Here is an 18,928-nt window from a genome sequence, read left to right as displayed (position 1 = left end):
AAGTTAATGAAAGATTTGAACGTTGCTTTTAAGGTAATACACTACAGAACAATGTGATTTTTATTGATATAAAAAAGTTTGTCAGAATTTTATAATTCAATTAGAGTGAGTCTGTAATTTTATATTTTCACAGTCTTACACTTGGAAGTTATGTCAACTTTCTGATGAGTGAAACTCATGTAGACAGTTTAGAAAATTCAGATTAACTAGGTTCTCCTTGAGAAAACAAACCCAAGGCTTAGAAATCATGTATGCTGTGTTATATGCCACACTGCTAGCACATCGGGGAATGGACATAGAGCCTTTTTTTGTTTTTTTTTTTTGTGGTACACGGGCCTCTCACTGTTGTGGCCTCTCCTGTTGCGGAGCACAGGCTCCGGATGCGCAGGCTCAGCGGCCATGGCTCGTGGGCCCAGCTGCTCCGCGGCATGTGGGATCTTCCCCGACCGGGGCACGAACCCATGTCCCCTGTATCGGCAGGCGGACTCTCAACCACTGTGCCACCAGGGAAGCCCCATAGAGCCATTTTTAACCAGAGTTATCAAGTCAGTCTGATTTATCCAAGGGTTCATCTGGAGTATGTGAATTTAAATTCTGAATGTAAAGGTGCCTCTAAGTTAGCAGTTTCTGAGAGATGTGTTTTCCTTCCATAGTTATCGAGATGTAATTAACATAAGTTTAAGATGTGTAGTATGATGATTTGATATACATAGCAAATGAAATGATTACCACAATAAGGTTAGTTAACACGTCCATCCCTTCACATAATTACCATTTTTTGATGTGTGGTGAGAACATTTACAGTTACTCTCTTAGCAGCTTTCAAGTATACAGGACTCTGAGGTTAACTGTAGTCACCATGTTGTACATTACATCCCCATAACTTATTTTTCTTATAACTGGAAGTTTGTACTCTTTGACTGATGTCTCCGACCCGGGCAGCTCCTGGCAACCACCAGTCTACTCTCTATGTTGAAGCCTTTTTAGATTTTACATGTAAGTGGATCATATAGTCTGTCTGACTTAATTTCACTTAGTGTAATGTCCTAGTCAACTATGGTGTTCTAAATGGCAGGATTTTCTTCTTCTTTTAATGGCTGAATAGTATTCCATTGTGTGAGAGTGCCTGTATGTGTGTGTTTGTGTGTGTGTACATACACATTTTCTTTATCCATTCATCCGTTGATGGACAGTTAGGTTGTTTCCATGTCTTGGCTTTTGTGAATAATGCTGCAGTGAATATGGGGATGCACATATCTTTTTGAGATAGTGATTTCATTTTCTTCGGATATTTACCCAGGAGTGGGAATCCTGGATCATATAGTAGTTCTATTTTTAATTTTTTTGAGGAGTGTCCATACTGTTTTGCATAATCGCTGTACCAATTTACACTCCCACCAACAGTGCATTTCTGAGATTTTTTAAATTAATTTTTTAAATTGATGCATAGTTGATTTACAATGTTGTCTTAGTTTCTACTGTACAGCAAAGTGAGTCAGTTATATATATAACCACTCTTTTTTTAGATTCTGTTCCTATATAGGTCATTACAGAGTACTGAATAGAGTTCCCTGTGCTTTACAGTATGTTCTTATTATCTATTTTATATATAGTCCATTTCTGAGAGATGGTTTTTTTTTCCCCCTCAAAAGGCTGGCCACTCTTTGAAGTATCAGAAGTTTCTTTCTTTTCCGGGGATTCTTGATTTCCATTTTTTTAGATTATGTAAGTTTTCATTATTCTTTAATAAATAGGAGAAGAGGAGCACCACTAGATTTAATAGACTTCATAGTTAATAATTCCTTGCAGAGGTAAGAAAATATACAAATACAATGAAGGGTACTGATATCAAGAATCTGCTGGCTCCATAGGGTTTTCTATTGAATGAGTCTGAATTTTGTGTGTGTGTGTGTGAATCAGCAGAGGGTGTCAGGATGGTGGGGAAGGGCACAAAATGTATAAGAACACTTCATGAATTTGTGTGTCAGCCTTATGCAGGGGCCGTGCTAATCTTCCCTGTATCGTTACCATTTTAGTATATGTGCTGCCAAAGTGAGCACCTGAATTACTTTTAATCATCCAAAGTTCCACCACAGTTTTATCCAACCTCAGACAAATCCGGTCAGCATTTTGGTGTCTGGTCTTGCAGTTGGCTTGTGAGATGATGAGGCACACAGACCCTGGGGCCAGCAGAGGGAGAGCTCTCCTTACTAGCCTAAGGCTCTGGGTGAGATATATGCTCTGAGCACTATCTGGGTGGCAAGAAATGCATTTCAGCAAGGCTAAGATGCCTCAGTAGTAAGACGTGGTATTATTTATCACCAGGAGAGAATGTGCTGCCCAAGAATCTGATGCATATCAATTTGACATGCTGAAATTTGCAAAAGGTGCATCTCTGGATTGATGAAACACCTACTTCATAGGGTTATTGAGTTGATTAATGAGTTGATTATGACATGTGCAGAACAGTGCCTGGCTCCCAGTTTGTGCTATTTAAGGGTTTGTGATTCTCACGGTGGTTGTTCAAGTGCAGGCAAGAGTGTCATTGTCCTGTCGCCATGAGTCCCCTTCACTGAACACAGTGCCTGGCACATAGGAGGTGCCAGTACCTAGGATAAAGGATGTCCCATGTTCCTGTGTTAAATCAGCTTGTGAAGGGACTTGCCTGCCTGAGAGACTGGAACTCCTGTTTTTGATTAAAGGAGCTGCAGCAGGAATGAATTCAAATCTTTTATATCACACATTTATTTTTAAATTCAGTGTTAGAACTTTTAAACATTTTTATCTTATTAAAAAATACTTATATTGCATGCATAGCTTGTAGCATTCAAAAGCTAACACAGTTTTCAGCGAAGAGTGAGTTCCTTCCCAGTCCTATTCTTCAGTTACCTCCTTTTATTTATTTTTTTCCTTCCCAGGGGTATTATTACTATTATCAGTATCTTTCCAGAGGTAACTTACGGGCATATAAGTGCATGTATGAAACATACACACTTTATTTTCAGTAGAAATTAAAACCTTCTAGGATGTGAGGCACACCAGAATTTAGAAGAAATGTACAAAAAATGTGTAACGGTACAGCATGTAGAGTCTAACCCTCAGTCTCTGGCTTGACTTTATTTTATCCTTTTTTGAAATCAGTAAATTGACCCCTCCTGGGCCCAGCTCCATTGAGTCGAGGAGAGACCAGTGGATGGGTAGGAAGCACAGCCCAGACTGCAGCCAGGCTGCTTTGGCCATGGGTTATTGTGGGCAGTTCTGTGGATCGGAGCTTCCAGATCCATTTCCACACTGCAGTCCCAGGGATGCACGCTCCTCAGGGGAGACTGAGTGAGTTGTGCAGCATGTGGGTCATTCATTCATTTGCTCATTGATTCACGGACTCATCCGGCTGTTGGTGAGGGTTTCTGGCGCTAGGATGTGGTGGTGAATGAGCCAGGCGTGGCTCCTGCTTTCCTGGAGCTTATATACCAACTGGCACAACAAATAAAAAATGGACAGAGTGGCAGTGGTATGAAGAAAACAACAGAGCGATGCAAGAAGCTGCCAGGGAGGGTCCCTGAGTTGAGAAGCCAAGGCCCCTGCATTTACTCTCGTGTCCCTCACCCTGCCTGTAACAGCTCTGTATCCACCTTGAACCATGAGGACAGGCTCTGTCATTTCACCCTGGTACCCCAGCACCTGGCAGAGTACTATATATACAGGAGAGATCCAATCAGAATTTGTGTCATGAGTTAGTGAGTTGTCTTGTCATGACTTCAGGTTGATTAGGGCTGTACCAGTTCCCCAGTGGAGGATGGGACACTGAAGATGAGTGCCCTTTTATGTGTCACTCAGGTGGATGCTTTCAGCTTTTTAAATATTCATGCCTGCTGAGAGGTCTTCCTTAATTTTATTTCTCCATCTTTTAAAATCCCATTTATTGGGAATTCCCTGGCAGTCCAGTGGTTAGGACTCGGTGCTCTCACTGCTGGGGCCCTGGGTTCGATCCCTGGCTGGGGAACTAAAATCCCATAAGCCACGCGGCATGGCCAAAAAAAGAAAAAATCCTATTATCGACTTGATGGATCACTTTATTTTTCATGTGAGAATTAAATTTTTCTGTTAAATGAATATAGGCATCTTTTTTCCCTAATCTGTTCCTAAAATCTTTGAATTGTTTGTGAAGTTGCCATGTTACCGGCACTACATCCCTAATCAAATGAGCTAGACATAATAAGTATTGCACTGTATCTTTATAATACAGTGGAGTTAAGGGAAATTTGAATGGCCACTTCTGTGTTTGTGTTCCATTAGAAAGTTTTCACACCTAAAATCTCTTAAAATTATACTTGTACTTCTTTGTAAATAGAAAAAAAATTTCAATGTCATATAAAAACATATACTGTATCTCTTTTTAGCTAATGTTTGATTAACTGGGACCTTTAGTGTAATGGTTAATTTTATGTATCAACTTTGCTAAGCCGTGGTGCCCAGGTATTTATTAGATCAAGTAATATTCCACATAGCTCTGTGAAGGTGATTTTTGGATGAGACTCACATTTAAATCCATGGACGTTGGGGCTTTCCTGGTGGCGCAGTGGTTAAGAATCCGCCTGCCAATGCAGGGGACACAGGTTCGGGCCCTGGTCCAGGAAGATCCCACGTGCCATGGAGCAACTAAGCCTGTGCACCACAACTACTGAGCTTGCGCTCTAGAGCCTGTGAGCCACAGCTACTGAGCCCACGTGCCGCAACTACTGAAGCCCACGTGCCTATAGTAGCCGTGCTCCACAACAAGAGAAGCCATGAGAGACCCGAACACCGCAACGAAGAGTAGCCCCCGCTCACTGCAATTGGAGAGAGCCTGCACACAGCAGTGAAGACCCAACACAGCCAAAAATAAATAAATAAACAAATAAATTTATTAAATAAATAAATCCATGGACTTTGAGTAAAGCAGATTACCCTTCGTAATGTGGGTGGGCCTCATCCAATCAGTCGAAGAGCCTGAATAGAGAGAGGACTGACCTTCCTCCAGCAAGAAGGAGTCCTGTCTCCAGATTGCCTTTGGACTCAAACTGTAACATCAGCTGTTCCCTGGGTCTTCAGCCTGCTGGCTTGCCCTGCAGATTTTGGCATTGAATCCCCACAGTTATGGAAGCCAATTCCTCAAAATAAATCAATCTGTTTCCCTAACCACCTTCAACATGCACATACTCCACCCACCTCCGCCACACACCCCTGCTCTGTTTCCGTGGAGAATCCTCGGTAATACACTTAGATACCCATACAGTCTGTTTTTTGAGAAGCATATGTTGGTGAATAAGCTTTCTTCAAAACACAGTTGAACCTTGTTGAACAGTAGAATGCAGGTCTCCCTGATGGTGGCCCTGGGCTGTTCCAGGAGTGCCCCTCCAGCTGTGGCCCCGACCCACCTGTGGGCAGCTGCACAGAAGAGGTGCCTCCTACCTCTATTTTGCTGTGGCCCCTGGGCCCCAAGCCTTTCTGCCTTGGCACTCCTCTTTCTGTAGGTCCTGGAGACAGTGCTTTGAGTGGAAATCTCACTGGGTGGTTGTAAAAAACCTCCTCACTGTAACTGACAGGAATGTGTTAAAGTTATCCAGCCCTGGTTCCATCTCCTGGAATCTGCTCGTCTCCTTCAGGGTATTGCCCTGGAACCTCAGGAAGGTCAGCTACCCCGCCACCCCCTGTCCCCAGCTTTCCATAATCTGTGATGTGTGGGTGTTCCATAACAGTTTATGTTCTGTTTGTTTTCTCTCTGTAAACTTTGAGCCCTGCGTTGATGAAAAGGAGAGCTGACAAATACTGGAGGTACTGTGCGTGTTGTCGTGGAGCTGCTTGTGGAGCTCTTCTTGGTGGTTTTTGCATCCTCGTGACTTCCTCCTGCCTTTGCTATTGTAAATGTTCTCATTTATGCTCCTGAGAATAAAACTTGGGGTGTGCTTAGTGATGCTTCTTGTCTGCTTCCTGATGAATTGTCAAAGGTTTTTACCCTGGATGAGAGATTATATGGCTGGTATTTAAATGAGCATTTTGAGTTCTTTTTTTTTATTTGTAAAATTTATAGCAAGGTGCACATCAGGGGTTGCAGACTTTCTCTAAAGGACCAGGTAGTAAATATTTTAAGCTTTGGGGACCCTAACTATTTGGTAATTATGGAACCCTGCAGTTGTGCCAGAGCAGCCATATGCAAAACTAAGTGCACACCGACATGTGAAGTTTTTGTAATGTTTTCATCACAAAATATTATTCTTCTTTTGATTACTTTTCAATCATTTAAGAATGTAAAATCTTTTCTTAGCTTTTGGACCATACATAAACCAGCCTTGGGCTGGAGTTCGCTCCCAGCCTTATAGGTGGACCCCACCGGTGAGCAGGGCCTACCTAGCAGTTAGAGCCAGCACCGTGTTCTAACCCGAGCTCTGTGGCTGGGCTACACTGTGAGGTACAGTTTCTTCCGCATCTGTGAGCTGGAGATAAAAATCTGCCTCCTTGAATAATTGTTTGTAAGGATTAAAAAGGATAATGCCCTGTTGTTTGGCCAGATACTTTGTATAGTACACGTAAGCTTATTTTCATTTTCCATTAGCTGCTGCCTTTTTGTCCCCTCTACTTAAGTCCTACCTTTTTGGGATGTGGTCTGTCTTGGTGAGTATTCAGTGTGTACTTTAGAAAGAATGCCTGTTCTGCTGTTGTTGGGTGGTGCGTTGTATAAAATGTTGATCACTTATTCAGGTATATGCCATTGCTGTTACTCATTCTTCATTCTGGTTGTTCCAGGTTTCCTTCTGGTATTGTTTCCCTTATCTTAAGATAATTTAGTAGTTCTATTAGAACAGGTCTGCTGACTACAGATTCTCTTAGTTTTTCTTCATTTGAGAATGATGGATATTTTTGTTAGATACAGCATTCTGATTGATAGTTGTTTTGTTTCAGCATGTTAAAAATGTAGAACGTTACTTTCAGGCCTTATACCACAGTTGGCCTTCTGATGCTATGACATCAGTTTAAACTTTGGTGATGACCGTGACTTTTAGGGAAGAGGAGAATTGCCCCCTAGGAAATGAGTTGGCATTGACCAGGAGAGGGAGGACCCCATGGTGAGGCAGTTGTCAAAAGTATGCACTTTACAAGTCTTCTCTATTATTGTTGATACAGGCGATTGAGTGACCCGTGTGCCATTGGTGTGGGGGAGTATGCCTCCCCAGGGTGCGTCAGTTTCGGTTGCTCAGTGCTTGTGGCAATAGTGACAAAATTCCATTTGCCACATTGTAACTTAAATAGTTCTTTGAGGAGTCTATTATGCATCTCAGTAAACTTGCTGCCTCCCCCTGTAGGGGAGGTAGAAGTGTCATTGAATGCCTTCTTTAAGAGCCCAGCATGTGTATTCTGAGAAGCAGAATGAGTGCCTTGGTCACTATCAGTAATGTCTGGAACTCTAAAGGGGTAAGGAGTGTCCTTGTCCTTACAAGGATAAGGCAATTGAGGCCTCATATTGTGGTCTTAATATATGTAGAGACTTTGATTTATATTTTGGGTATCTGTGAGGGAAGAGATTCCTAGGGTCCTTGAGCCCAAAAAAAGCAACTCTAAAAGGCTGTGTCCCAAGGGTTTGTAAAAATGCGCACCTGGGGCCAGGCTTTGTTCTCAGGAAAGCTCATGACCAGCAGTTTCCACGCTGATGAGGTACAGTATAGTGCAGGGCTGAGAAGGGCAGTTTCTTGCATCTGCAGCCCCAGGGCAACAGCTAGTCATCATATGTGGTCCAGAGACCCCAGGGGGCATGAGAGAAGGTTGCTGAAGCCTCTTCGGTGAAGGAGTCTCTGAGGGTGCTAAGGGGGGGCGTATCTGTATTAATTTCCTAGGGATGCTGTAACAAAGTACCACTGACTAGGTGCTTAAACAACAGAAATGTATTGTCTCACAGCTCTGGACCCTGCAGGTCCAAAATCAGGGTGACGGCAGGGTTGTTTCCTTCTGAGGGCTGTGAGAGAAGGCTCTGTTCTGAGGCATTCTCCTTGGCTTGTAGGCGGTCACATTCTCCTTGTGTCTTCATATTGTCTTTCCTCTGTGCATATCTTTCCGTGCTTAAATTTCCTCTTTTTGTAAGGACACCAGTCATGTTGGATTAGGGCCCACCCTAATGACCTCATTTTAATTTGATTATCTTCAAAGACCTTAGTTTTATAAATAAGGTCACATTCCCAGGTACTGGAGGCTAGGACTTGAACATCTTTTGGGAGTATATGATTCAACCCATAAACAGGTGCTGTGTTTGTCAAGCCAACTTGTAATTGCTAAATAGTTTAATTTTTAAAAAAATTTTATTTATTTATTTATTGGCTGCGTTGGGTCTTCTTTGCTGCGTGCGACCTTTCTCTAGTTGCGGTGAGTGGGGGATACTCTTCATTGCGGTGTGCAGGCTTCTCATTGTGGTGGCTGCTTTTTGTTGCAGAGCATGGGCTCTAGGTGCACGGGCTTCAGTAGTTGTGGCTCGCCGGCTCTAGAGCGCAGGCTCAGTAGTTGTGGCACACGGGCTTAGTTGCTTCACGGCCTGTGGGATCTTCCCTGATCAGGGCTCGAACCTGAGTCCCCTGCATTGGCAGGCAGACTCTTAGCTACTCACTGCACCACCAGGGAAGTCCCACTTAGTTTAATTTTAATTTATTACTCATTGTGTCAGTGTCCATGCCCACTATGGGGTATTTTAGGGCAGTGGGTGCTGTGACCATGGGGAGTTTAAGGCAATAATAGTTGTGATGGTTAAGGCGAAGCAAATTTATTTGTCTTCTAGATTATATGAAGTAATTCCCCTAAGATTATATGGGCTGCCTTATTTAGATTTAGTGGGATCCCCAGCTATACATGTAATTTGAGCCCCAGTATTGATTTAAATTCATGAAGGTTTGCCAGTTGGTACATTTCAGCAGATACTTAAGTTAAATCAGAATCTGTGTCATAGTGGCACCAAAGCCCTTTGTCTTCGTGTTTTTTTTGTTTTTTTGTTTTTTGTTTTTTGGCAGTACGCGGGCCTCTCACTGCTGTGGCCTCTCCCGTTGCGGAGCACAGGCTCCGGATGCGCAGGCCCAACGGGCCCAGCCACTCTGCGGCATGTGGGATCCTCCCAGACTGGGGCACGAACCCGCATCCCCTGCACCGGCAGGCGGACTCTCAACCACTGTGCCACCAGGGAAGCCCTGTCTTCTTATTGTATAAGTTCTTGCAGTAAACTTTGGAGTTCCACTTGGGTTAAATTGTGGACCTTTGTTTCAAATTTAATTTGTTTTTCTCCAGAAAGCTTCAGTATTGTCAGGGTAAGGGGACTCCCCATGGCGAAGGTTACTTTATAGGGTTTAAGGATGCTGGGCTTACATTGGGCTTGAGTTAACCACTTTGCTGTGCCCATGGCTGCCTTGGGTGTTTTCTCTACAACCTTGGGGATCAGGCTCTTTGTTGTGACAGAGGCAGCAGAGTGGTGTAGTGGGAGAGTACTGGACCTACAGCCCAGAGGTGGATGCATGGACACCATCCTCTGCTGCAGCCTTGCCTTTTCCCAGAGTGCACCCTTCTTCTCCCTCTGCCCCTCTCTCCCTCCTCCCCCTCCTCTCCACATTCCCTCAGTAGTTTAGATTTCTAGCCAAATAAAGCCCAGGCTTTCGGTTCCTGTCCCTGTCCAGTCACTCATAGTGAGGATCTTCTGGGTGGTTACAGGGAAGATTTGGGGTCCTGATGGCCCACCTCTTCTTCCAGGGAATGCCAGCCAACCTCCCCAGGGTTGGGATCCACAGCCAGTCTGGGCATTTTGTCTTTGCCTTGATGAGGATCAAATGGGGTGACATGAGAGCTGTGGCCAAGTCCGCCCCACAGATGCTGGTACTCCCTGGTCACAAAGCAGGCTGGAGGTGAGCTTCTGAGCTTTACTGAGGATGGAACTGAAGCTAAGAGACAATAAACAGTGCTTCATTGCTTGTAAAAAGATTGAATTCCAATAATCAGGTTGCCAGTCCCCATGGACACTTCTCTCACACTTGTGAAAAAAACAAAAATTAACAAATCTCTCTTCTTAGTCACAAAACTCAGTAATGATTATTTCATGATTTAAGTTTTAGTGAAAAGATGAACAATTTGTGAAAAACAGAAGTGCCAAAGTTATTTGGCCTTTCTCTCACTTGTCTTATCTTTTTAAAAAGATTTATTTACTTCTGCATGACCTTAATTTGTTACAGTGAGAGTGCTTATGATAGCTAAAATAGCCATTGTTTTGTTTGGTCAGTTGCATTTGCATTGTCTTATTAACGTTTTACCTTCTACGCCAATGGTCCTTAAACCTGGTGGAATATTAGGAATATCTTGGAACTTAAAATTGCTGGTGCCCAGGCCATGCCCTAGACCAACTGAATCAGAATCTCTGGTGATAGAACTGAGGCTTGGTATTAAAATGTGTGTGTGTATGTACGTGTGTGTGTGTGTGTGTCCCTCACCCCCTGCTTCTGATGTATGATAGGGTTGAGAACCTGATTCCGAGCCTGACTTTTTCTATGACTTCAAGCAAATCTGTACTTAATTTAGAGGCGCTGTGTGGTTTTACATCTGTAATGTATGAAAAGTACACATTACAAAAAAATCTATATTTAATGCCCAGGAGCTTGTTGGATATATCTTTTTTTTTTTTTTTTTTTCTTTTGGGCTGTGCCTCGTGGCTTGTGGGATCTCAGTTCCTTGACCAGGGACTGAACCTGGGCCCTCGGCAGTAAGAGCACAGAGTCCCAACCACTGGACCGCTAGGGAACTCCCTGGATATTTCTGTAAATGGGGGAGGTACTGTTAACCATAGCTGTTGCAGGAGATTGAAAGAATGGGACACATGAGGTGTACAGGGGCCTTTTCTTGGGCCTCAGGGGCAGAGGGTTGAGTTAATTACACTGGTCAGTTCCTGGCACACCATTTCCAAATCCATATTTTTAGGTGTTTTCTTTGTAATGTATTTGTTTTTATGCCATTTAAAACATACTGTTGTACAATGTGCATGCATTGTAAGTTTGTGTACATGGAGAGTGTGTGGTTCTTTAGCCCAAGCACTGTATTTTTAAGTTGTGTCCAAGGTCATTAGACTGCTGCGGGTCTCTGTCTTCTACCTCCTCCCAATCCCAGACCTGTGTGAGAGCTCTGTGGGCATAGCCCCTCGGGACGACTGGAGGACCTTCCATGTAACTCAGCTGTACCAGATTGCTCTCCAGGTAGGCTGCGGGGTCCACCCTCCCACCAGCTGTGTCTGAAGATTTGTGCCTCCAGCCCTACATTTCTACTGACACTTGGCATTATTTAGTTACTGAACTCATCATTGAGGGCTTTTTCCCTGGCATGCGTTGTTCTAGGCATTTGGGATATATCAGAGAGCAAAACCAGATGAAAAAGGAAAAAAAAATTACTGCTTTGGAGCTTATATTTTAGCTTTCTAACAGTTGTGAATTTGGTGAGTATAAAGTAATATAATACTTCATTATTTTAATTTATATTTTTCTAAATATGAATTTGAGTATCTCTTCATAGCATTAGCTGTTTGGGGTTCCTTCTGTTGGATATCTGATATTTTTCTGATAGAATTTAGGAGTTTCTTTTGTCCCTTGTTGGTTTTAGGTATTTTTAGATACTCCTTACTGTTTGTGATATGATATATTCTCTTTCACAGATTTAGATGTACAGTTGATGCTGGCAACATGGGTTTGAACTGTACCGGTCCACATATAAGCAGATTTTTTTTTTTCAGTAGTAAATACTGCAGCACTGCATGATCCTTGGTTGTTGGAATTGCTGGACTCGGAAGAACTGCACATGTGGAGGGCTGACTATAAGTTACATGCGGATTTTTGACTGCACACGTTGTTCAAGGGTCAACTGTATATTTCTAATTATGTCATTTAGAAAATAGTTCATTTAGCAAGGGCTTTCTAGGCTAGGACACATTTACACCTCTATGTTAATATTAGTTCTCTCTTAACTTACTGTGTAAGGAGTTTCATGACATTTTTTCTTGACTGAAACTTGTCAGTGGCCTAAAGTCGTGGTTCTCACATTTCTGCTGTATTGCAGTGCTCCTGAATTACGCTCCCTCAGTGGTAGTGGCCCTGTGTAGCACTGGTTCTCAGTTGGTGGTGGAGTAGGGCAATGTATAGAGTTGAAAATGATCATTGAATCATACTCTGATTCCACATCCTCCCTTCCCGTGGACACACAGCAGTTGGGAATCACTGGATGAAAACAGTTAATGTTAATATCAAAGACTAAGTTTCTTAGTTGTGAGATGTAGTAAGAAATTGGAATATTTTGGAAGACATGCTTCAAAGAACAATTGGAATATCGATTTTTTAAATTAAAAGGGTCACTGGGCTATTCATTACTTAATAAATCACACTGTTTCTGTTATGTTGATGAGTCATGTAATTTATTTTTTCTCAACCATCAAATGGTCAGCTAATGATGTGTGTTGTAACTTAACCTTTCCATTTCTGGGAGTGACTGGGAAAGAGATGTTACATTTTAAAAAGCAATTTATACATGTACATTAAAAAATTTTTTTTCCAGATGATGGTGTTGGCAAGTAGATGTTACATTTTAAAAAGCAATTTATACACTTAAATTTTTAAAAAATTTTCCAGATGATGGTGTTGATATGCAGATTGGAACAAAGAAAGAAGATCTAAATGACAAAGAGAAAAAAGAAGAGGAAGAAACTCCTGCACCTGCATATAGGGCCAAATCAATCCTAGAGAGCTGGGTGTGGGGCAAGCAACCAGGTATTATGATCTTCTGAACTTTTGGTACTTTGGAACGATTGATCCAGCGCTCATTTTCTAGATAGAGTAGGTGGACTTTTTTTTGGTCATAGAATTTTTAAAAATTAAACTTAAAATTTTTTTATATTGTAATAGACTGTGCATAACATACATTTTACCATTTCAGTCAGTTTTAAGTATACAGTTCAGTGACATTAAATACATTCACACTGTTGTGCAGTTATGACCACTACCCATTTCCAGAGCCTCTTCATCTTCCCAAACTGGAACTCTGTACTTATTAAATGATAACTCCCCTTTCTTCCCTAGCCCCCTGGGAGCCACTAACTTTCTGTTTTTAGGATTTTGACTAGTCTAGTTACTTCATATAAGTGGAATCATAATATTTGTCTTTTTGTATCTGGCTTGTTACTTTATTTAGCATAATGTCTTCAAGATTCATTCATGTTGTAGCATGTGTCAGAATTTCCTTCCTCTTTAAGGCTGAATAATATTCCATTGTATGTATATACCACATTTTGTTCATCCATCTGTGGATGGGCATTTGAGTTGCTTCCATCTTTTGGCTATTGGGAATAGTGCTGCTAAGAACATAGGTGTACACGAGTTAGAGTCACTGCTTCAATTCATTGCGTATATACCTAGGGGTAAAATTGCTGGATCATGTGGTAATTCTGTGTTTAACTTTTTTTTCTCCAGTTTTATTGAGCTATAGTTGACATAAAGTAGTGTATAGTGTACAGCATAATGGTTTGACTTACAAGTATCATGAAATGATTATCACAAAAAGTTCAGTGAACATCCATCATCTCATATAGATACAAAATTAAAGAAATAGAAAAAATATTTTTTCCTCGTGATGAGAAATCTTAGGGTTTCCTCTTCTAACTTCCATATTAACATATAGCAGCATTAATTATCTTTATCATGTTGTTCATTACATCACTAGTACTTACTTATCTTATAACTGGAGGTTTCTGCCTTATGACCCCCTTCAGCCAATTCCCCTTCCCCCCACCTGGTAACCACAAATCTGATCTCTTTTCCTATGAGTTTGTTTCTTTGTTTTTGAAGTAGAATTGACCTACTGCATTGTGTTACTCCTTGTTATACGACATAGTGATTTGATATTTCTATACGTTTCAAAATGATCATCACAATAAGTCTAGTTATGATCTGTTACTATACAAAAATGTTACCTAATTACTGACTGTATTCCCCACACTGTATATTTCATACCCATAACTCATTTTTTTTTATTGAAGTATAGTTGATTTACAATGTTGTGTTAATTTCTGCTGTATGGCAAAGTGATTCAGTTATACATATACATACATTCTTTTAAAAATTCTTTTCCATTATGGTTTATCACAGGATACTGAATATAGTTTCCTGTGCTATACGGTAGGACCTTGTTGTTTATCCATTCTATATATAATAGTTTGCATCTGCTAGTCACAAACTCCCAATCCATCCCTTCCCCACTCCTCCCCCTTGGCAACCACCAGTCTGTTCTCTGTGTCTGTGAGTCTGTTTCTGTTTTGTAGATAGGTTCATTTGTGTCATATTTTAGCCCTGACTCATTTCCTTTGCAACTGGTTGTTTGTACCTCTTAATCTCCCTCACCTCCCACTTTTCTCCCTACTGGCAACTACCTGTTTGTTCTCTGTATCTTTGACTCTGTTTAGTTATGTTTATTTATTTGTTTCACTTTTTAGATTCCATATATAAGTGAAATCATACAGTATTTGTCTTTCTCTATCTGACTTATTTCACTTAACGTAATACCCTCTAGGTCCATCCATGTTGTCACAAATAGCAAGATTTTATTCCCTTTTATAGTTGAGTGATATTTTGTGTGTGTGTGTATATCTGTATCTATATTTATCACATCTTCTTTATCCATTCATTTATTGATGGGCACATAGGTTGCTTTCATATTTTGGCAATTGTAAACAATGCTGCAATGAACATAGGGGTACTTATATCTTTTCTAATAGGTGTTTTTGTTTTCTTTGTATAAATACCCAGAAGTGAGATTGCTGGATCATATGGTAGTTCTATATTTAATTTTTTGAGACATCTCCATATTGTTGTCCATTGTAGCTGCACCAATTTACATTCCCACAAACAGTGCACAAGGCTTCTCTTTTCTCCACATCCTTGTCAACACTTGTTATTTGTTGCCTTTTTGATAATAGCCATTCTGACAGGTGTGAGGTGGTATCTATTTCACTGTGGTTTTGATTTGCATTTCCCTGATGATTAGTGATGTTGAACGTCTTTTTATGTGCCTGTTTGCCATTTAAATGTCTTCTTTGGAAAAATATGTGTTCAGATCCTCTGCCCATTTTTTTAATTGGGTAGTTTGTTTGTTTTAATGTTGAGTTAAATGAGTTCTTCGTGTATTTTGGATATTAACCCCTTATCAGATATATTGTTTGTAAATGTCTTCTCCTATTCAGTAGGCAGCCTTATCTGTTTTTGTTTTTTTTAACATCTTTATTGGAGTATAATTGCTTTACAATGGTGTGTTAGTTTCTGCTTTATAACAAAGTGAACCAGTTATATATATACATATGTTCCCATCTCTCTTCCCTCTTGCATCTCCCTCCCTCCCACCCTCCCTATCCCACCCCTCTAGGTGGTCACAAACCACCTAGCTGATCTCCCTGTGCTATGCGGCTGCTTCCCACTAGCTATCTATTTTACGTTTGGTAGTGTATAAGCCTTATCCTTTTGTTGATACTTTTCTTCACTATGCAGAAGCTTTTTAGTTTGATGTAGTCCCATTAGTTTACTTTTGCCTTTGTTTCCCTTGCCTGAGGAGACATATCCAGAAAGATATTGCTAGGGCCATTGTCAAAGAGTGTACTGCCTGTGTTTTCTTCTAGAAGTTTTATGGTTTCAGGTCTTACATTTAAGTCTTAAATCCATTTTGAATTTTTTTTGTGCATGGTGTGAGAGAGTAGTCCAGTTTTGCATGTAGAGGTCCAGTTTTCCCAACATCATGTGTTGAAGAGGCTGTCTTTTTTCCATTGTATATTTTTACCTCTATTTGATTAATTGCCCATATAAGGGTTCATTCTGGGCTTTCTATTCTTTTCCATTGATCTATGTGTCTGTTTCTGTGCCAGTACCATACTGTTTTGATTACTGTAGCTTTGTAGTATAGTTTAAAATCAGGGAGCATGATACCTCCATCGTTGTTCTTCTTTCTCAAGAATGTTTTAGCTATTAGGGGTTTTTGTGTTTCCGTACAAATTTTAGAATTATTTGTTTTAGTTTTGTGAAAAATGCCATTGGGATTTTGATAGGGATTGCATTGAATCTGTAGACGGGTAGTATGGTCATTTAAGTAATATTAATTCTCTCAGTATACGAGCACAGTATATCTTTCCATCTGTTTGTGTAGTCTTCGATTTCCTTCATGAGTGTCTTACAGTTTTTTGACTACGGTTCTTTTACCTCCTTAGATTTATTCCTGGGTACTTTATTCTTTTTGATGCAACTGTAAATGGGACTGTTTTCTTAATTTCTCGTTCTGATAGTTCATCATTCATGAGTAGAAATGCAGCAGATTTGTGTTTATTAATTTTGTATCCTAAAACTACCAAATTCATTGACAAGTTCTGGTAGTTTTTTGGAGTGTCTTTAGGATTTTCCATGTATGCTGTCATGTCACTGCAAACAGTGACAGTTTTACCTATTCCTTTACCGTTTGGATTACTTTTTCTTGTTTGATTGCTGTGGCTAGGACTTCACATACTGTGTTGAAAAAAAGTTGTGAGAGTAGGCAACCTTGTCTTATTCCTGATCTTAGAGGAAATGTTTTAGCTTTTCACCACTGAGTATGATATTAGCTCTGGGCTTGTCATATATGGCCTTGATTACATTAAGGTATGGTCTCTCTGTACCCACTTTTGTGAGAGTTTTTATGATAAATGGATATTGAATTCTGTCAAATGATTTTTATCCTTCAGTTTGTTAATGTGGTATAGCACATTGATTGATTTGTGGATGTTGAACCATCCTCGTATCTCTGGAATAAATTCCAATTGATCATGATGTATGATCCTTTTAATGTATTGTTGAATTTGGTTTGCTAATATTTTGTTGAAGGTTTTTTGCATCTGTGAACATCAGGGAAGTTGTCCTGTAATTTTCTTGCCTGGTGGTTGTCTTGTCTGGTTTTGGTATCAGGGTAATGCTGGCCTTGTAAAATGAGTTTGGAAGTATTCCCTCATTTTCTGTTTTCTTTTGTAAGAGTTTGAGAAGTATCGGTATTAATTCTTCTTTGAAAGTTTTGCATAATTCACCAGTGAAGCCCTCTGGTTCTGGAGTTTTGTTTGTTTGGAGGTTTTTAATTACTGATTCAGTTTCCTTACAAGTAATTGGTCTGGTCATACTTTCTATTTCTTTATGATTCAGTCTTGGCAGTTTGTATGTTTCTAGGAATTTATTTCTTCTAAGTTGTCTTCGTCTTTCTGTGGTACCAGCTGTAACATTTCCACTTTCGTTTATGATTTTATTTATTTGGGCCCTCTTTATTTCTTGGTGATTCTAGCTAACAGTTTGTTAGTTTTGTTTATCTTTTCAAAAAACAACTGTTGGTTTTATTTATCTTTTCTATTGTCTTTGTAGTCTCTTTCATTTGTTCCCACTCTGATCTTTGTTATTTCCTTCCTTCTAAAAACTTTGGGCTTCATTTGTGTTTTTTTTTTTTTTTAGTTTCTTGAAGTGTTTATTTAGGCTATCTGGTTTCTTGTTTATTTGAGATTTTTCTTGTTTTTTTGAGGTAGGCATTTATTGTTCTGAACTTCCCTCTTAGAACTGCTTTTGCTACATCCCATAAGTTTGGGTATGTTGTATTTCCATTTTCATTTGTCTCAAGGTATTTTTTTGTTTTTCTTTTGATTTCTTCCTTGACCTATTGGTTGTTCAGTAGCATGTTGTTTAATCTCCACCTATTTGTGAATTTTCCAGTTTTCGTCTTGTAATTGATTTCCAGTTTCATAACTTTGTGGTTCAGAAAGATGCTTGATGTGATTTCAGTCTAATTAAGTTTATTGTGACCTAATACATGATAGTCTGGAGAATGTTTCATGTACACTTGAGAAGAATGTGTATTCTGTTACTTTTGGATGGAATGTTCTGTATATATCTGTTAAGGTCATCAGATCTAACATGTCATATGATGTTATTTTAATGATTTTTCTGTCTGGATGATTTATCTGTTGATGTAAGGGGTGTATTAAAGTCCTTTACTATACTATAATACAATACTATTATTGTATTGCTATCAATTTCTCCCTTTAGGTCTGTTAAGATTTGCTTTATATTTAGTTACTCCTATGTTGGGTGTATAGGTATTTACAAATGTTATATTCTCTTGTTGGACTCACCCCTTTATCATTATGTAATGCCCTTCTTTGTCTCTTATTACACTTTTGTTTTAAAATCTATTTATCTGATGTAAGTATAGGTACCCCAACTTTCTTTTGGTTTTCATTTGCATGGAATATCTTTTTCCATCCCTTCACTTTCAGTCTGTGTGTTGTGTCCTTATGTCTGAAGTGAGTCTCTTGTAGGCAGTATATAGATGAGTTCTTTTTTTTTTTAATCCTTTCAACCACTCTGTGTCTTTTTATTGGTGAATTTACTCCATTTACATTTATTGATAACGTTTGTTTTTATTGCCGTTATGATAATTGTTTTATTCCTGGCTGTTTTGTAGTTCTCCTTTGTGATTTGATGATTCTCTTTAATGGTATGCCTAGATTCCTTTCTCATTATCTTTTGTGTATCTACTATAGGTTTTTGCTTTGTGGCTACCATGAAGCTTACATATAACAGCTTGTATTTATAACATTCTATTTATAAATAAACATACGTTTGAACACATTCTAAGCTTTGCATTTTTATCCTCCTCTCCCATGTTTTGTGTATTTGATGTCATAATTTGCAACTTTTTATCTTATATATCCCTTAATTGTTTGTTATAGTTATTTTTACTTCTTTTGTCATTTAACCTTTATACTCAGTTTTTAAGTTATTAATCCACTACCTTTATTATATATTTACTTTTACCAGTGAGATTTATACTTTCAAATGTTTTCTTGTTACTAATT

At 39.7% G+C, this 18,928-nt stretch overlaps 1 protein-coding gene and 1 non-coding gene across 5 annotated transcripts in view; one reads left to right on the top strand and one right to left on the bottom strand.

Annotated features, from left to right (window-relative positions):
- HERC2 (HECT and RLD domain containing E3 ubiquitin protein ligase 2) overlaps positions 1 to 18,928 on the top strand; it is a 231,499-nt gene that overhangs the window by 18,514 nt on the left and 194,057 nt on the right. For all 4 annotated transcript variants that reach the window (XM_032636780.1, XM_032636779.1, XM_032636778.1 and 1 more), the window contains exon 4: positions 12,660 to 12,797. In XM_032636780.1, coding sequence (XP_032492671.1) covers positions 12,660 to 12,797 — 138 coding nt within the window. The remainder of the gene's footprint in view (positions 1 to 12,659; positions 12,798 to 18,928) is intronic.
- On the bottom strand, positions 1,954 to 2,060 carry LOC116757258. The gene has a single exon (XR_004350905.1). It is a non-coding gene; the product is annotated as a U6 spliceosomal RNA (small nuclear RNA).

The sequence above is a fragment of the Phocoena sinus genome, chromosome 7, assembly GCF_008692025.1.
Source record: "Phocoena sinus isolate mPhoSin1 chromosome 7, mPhoSin1.pri, whole genome shotgun sequence".
NCBI classification, from domain to species: Eukaryota; Metazoa; Chordata; class Mammalia; order Artiodactyla; family Phocoenidae; genus Phocoena; species Phocoena sinus.
This window is presented reverse-complemented; position numbering and strand designations above follow the sequence as displayed.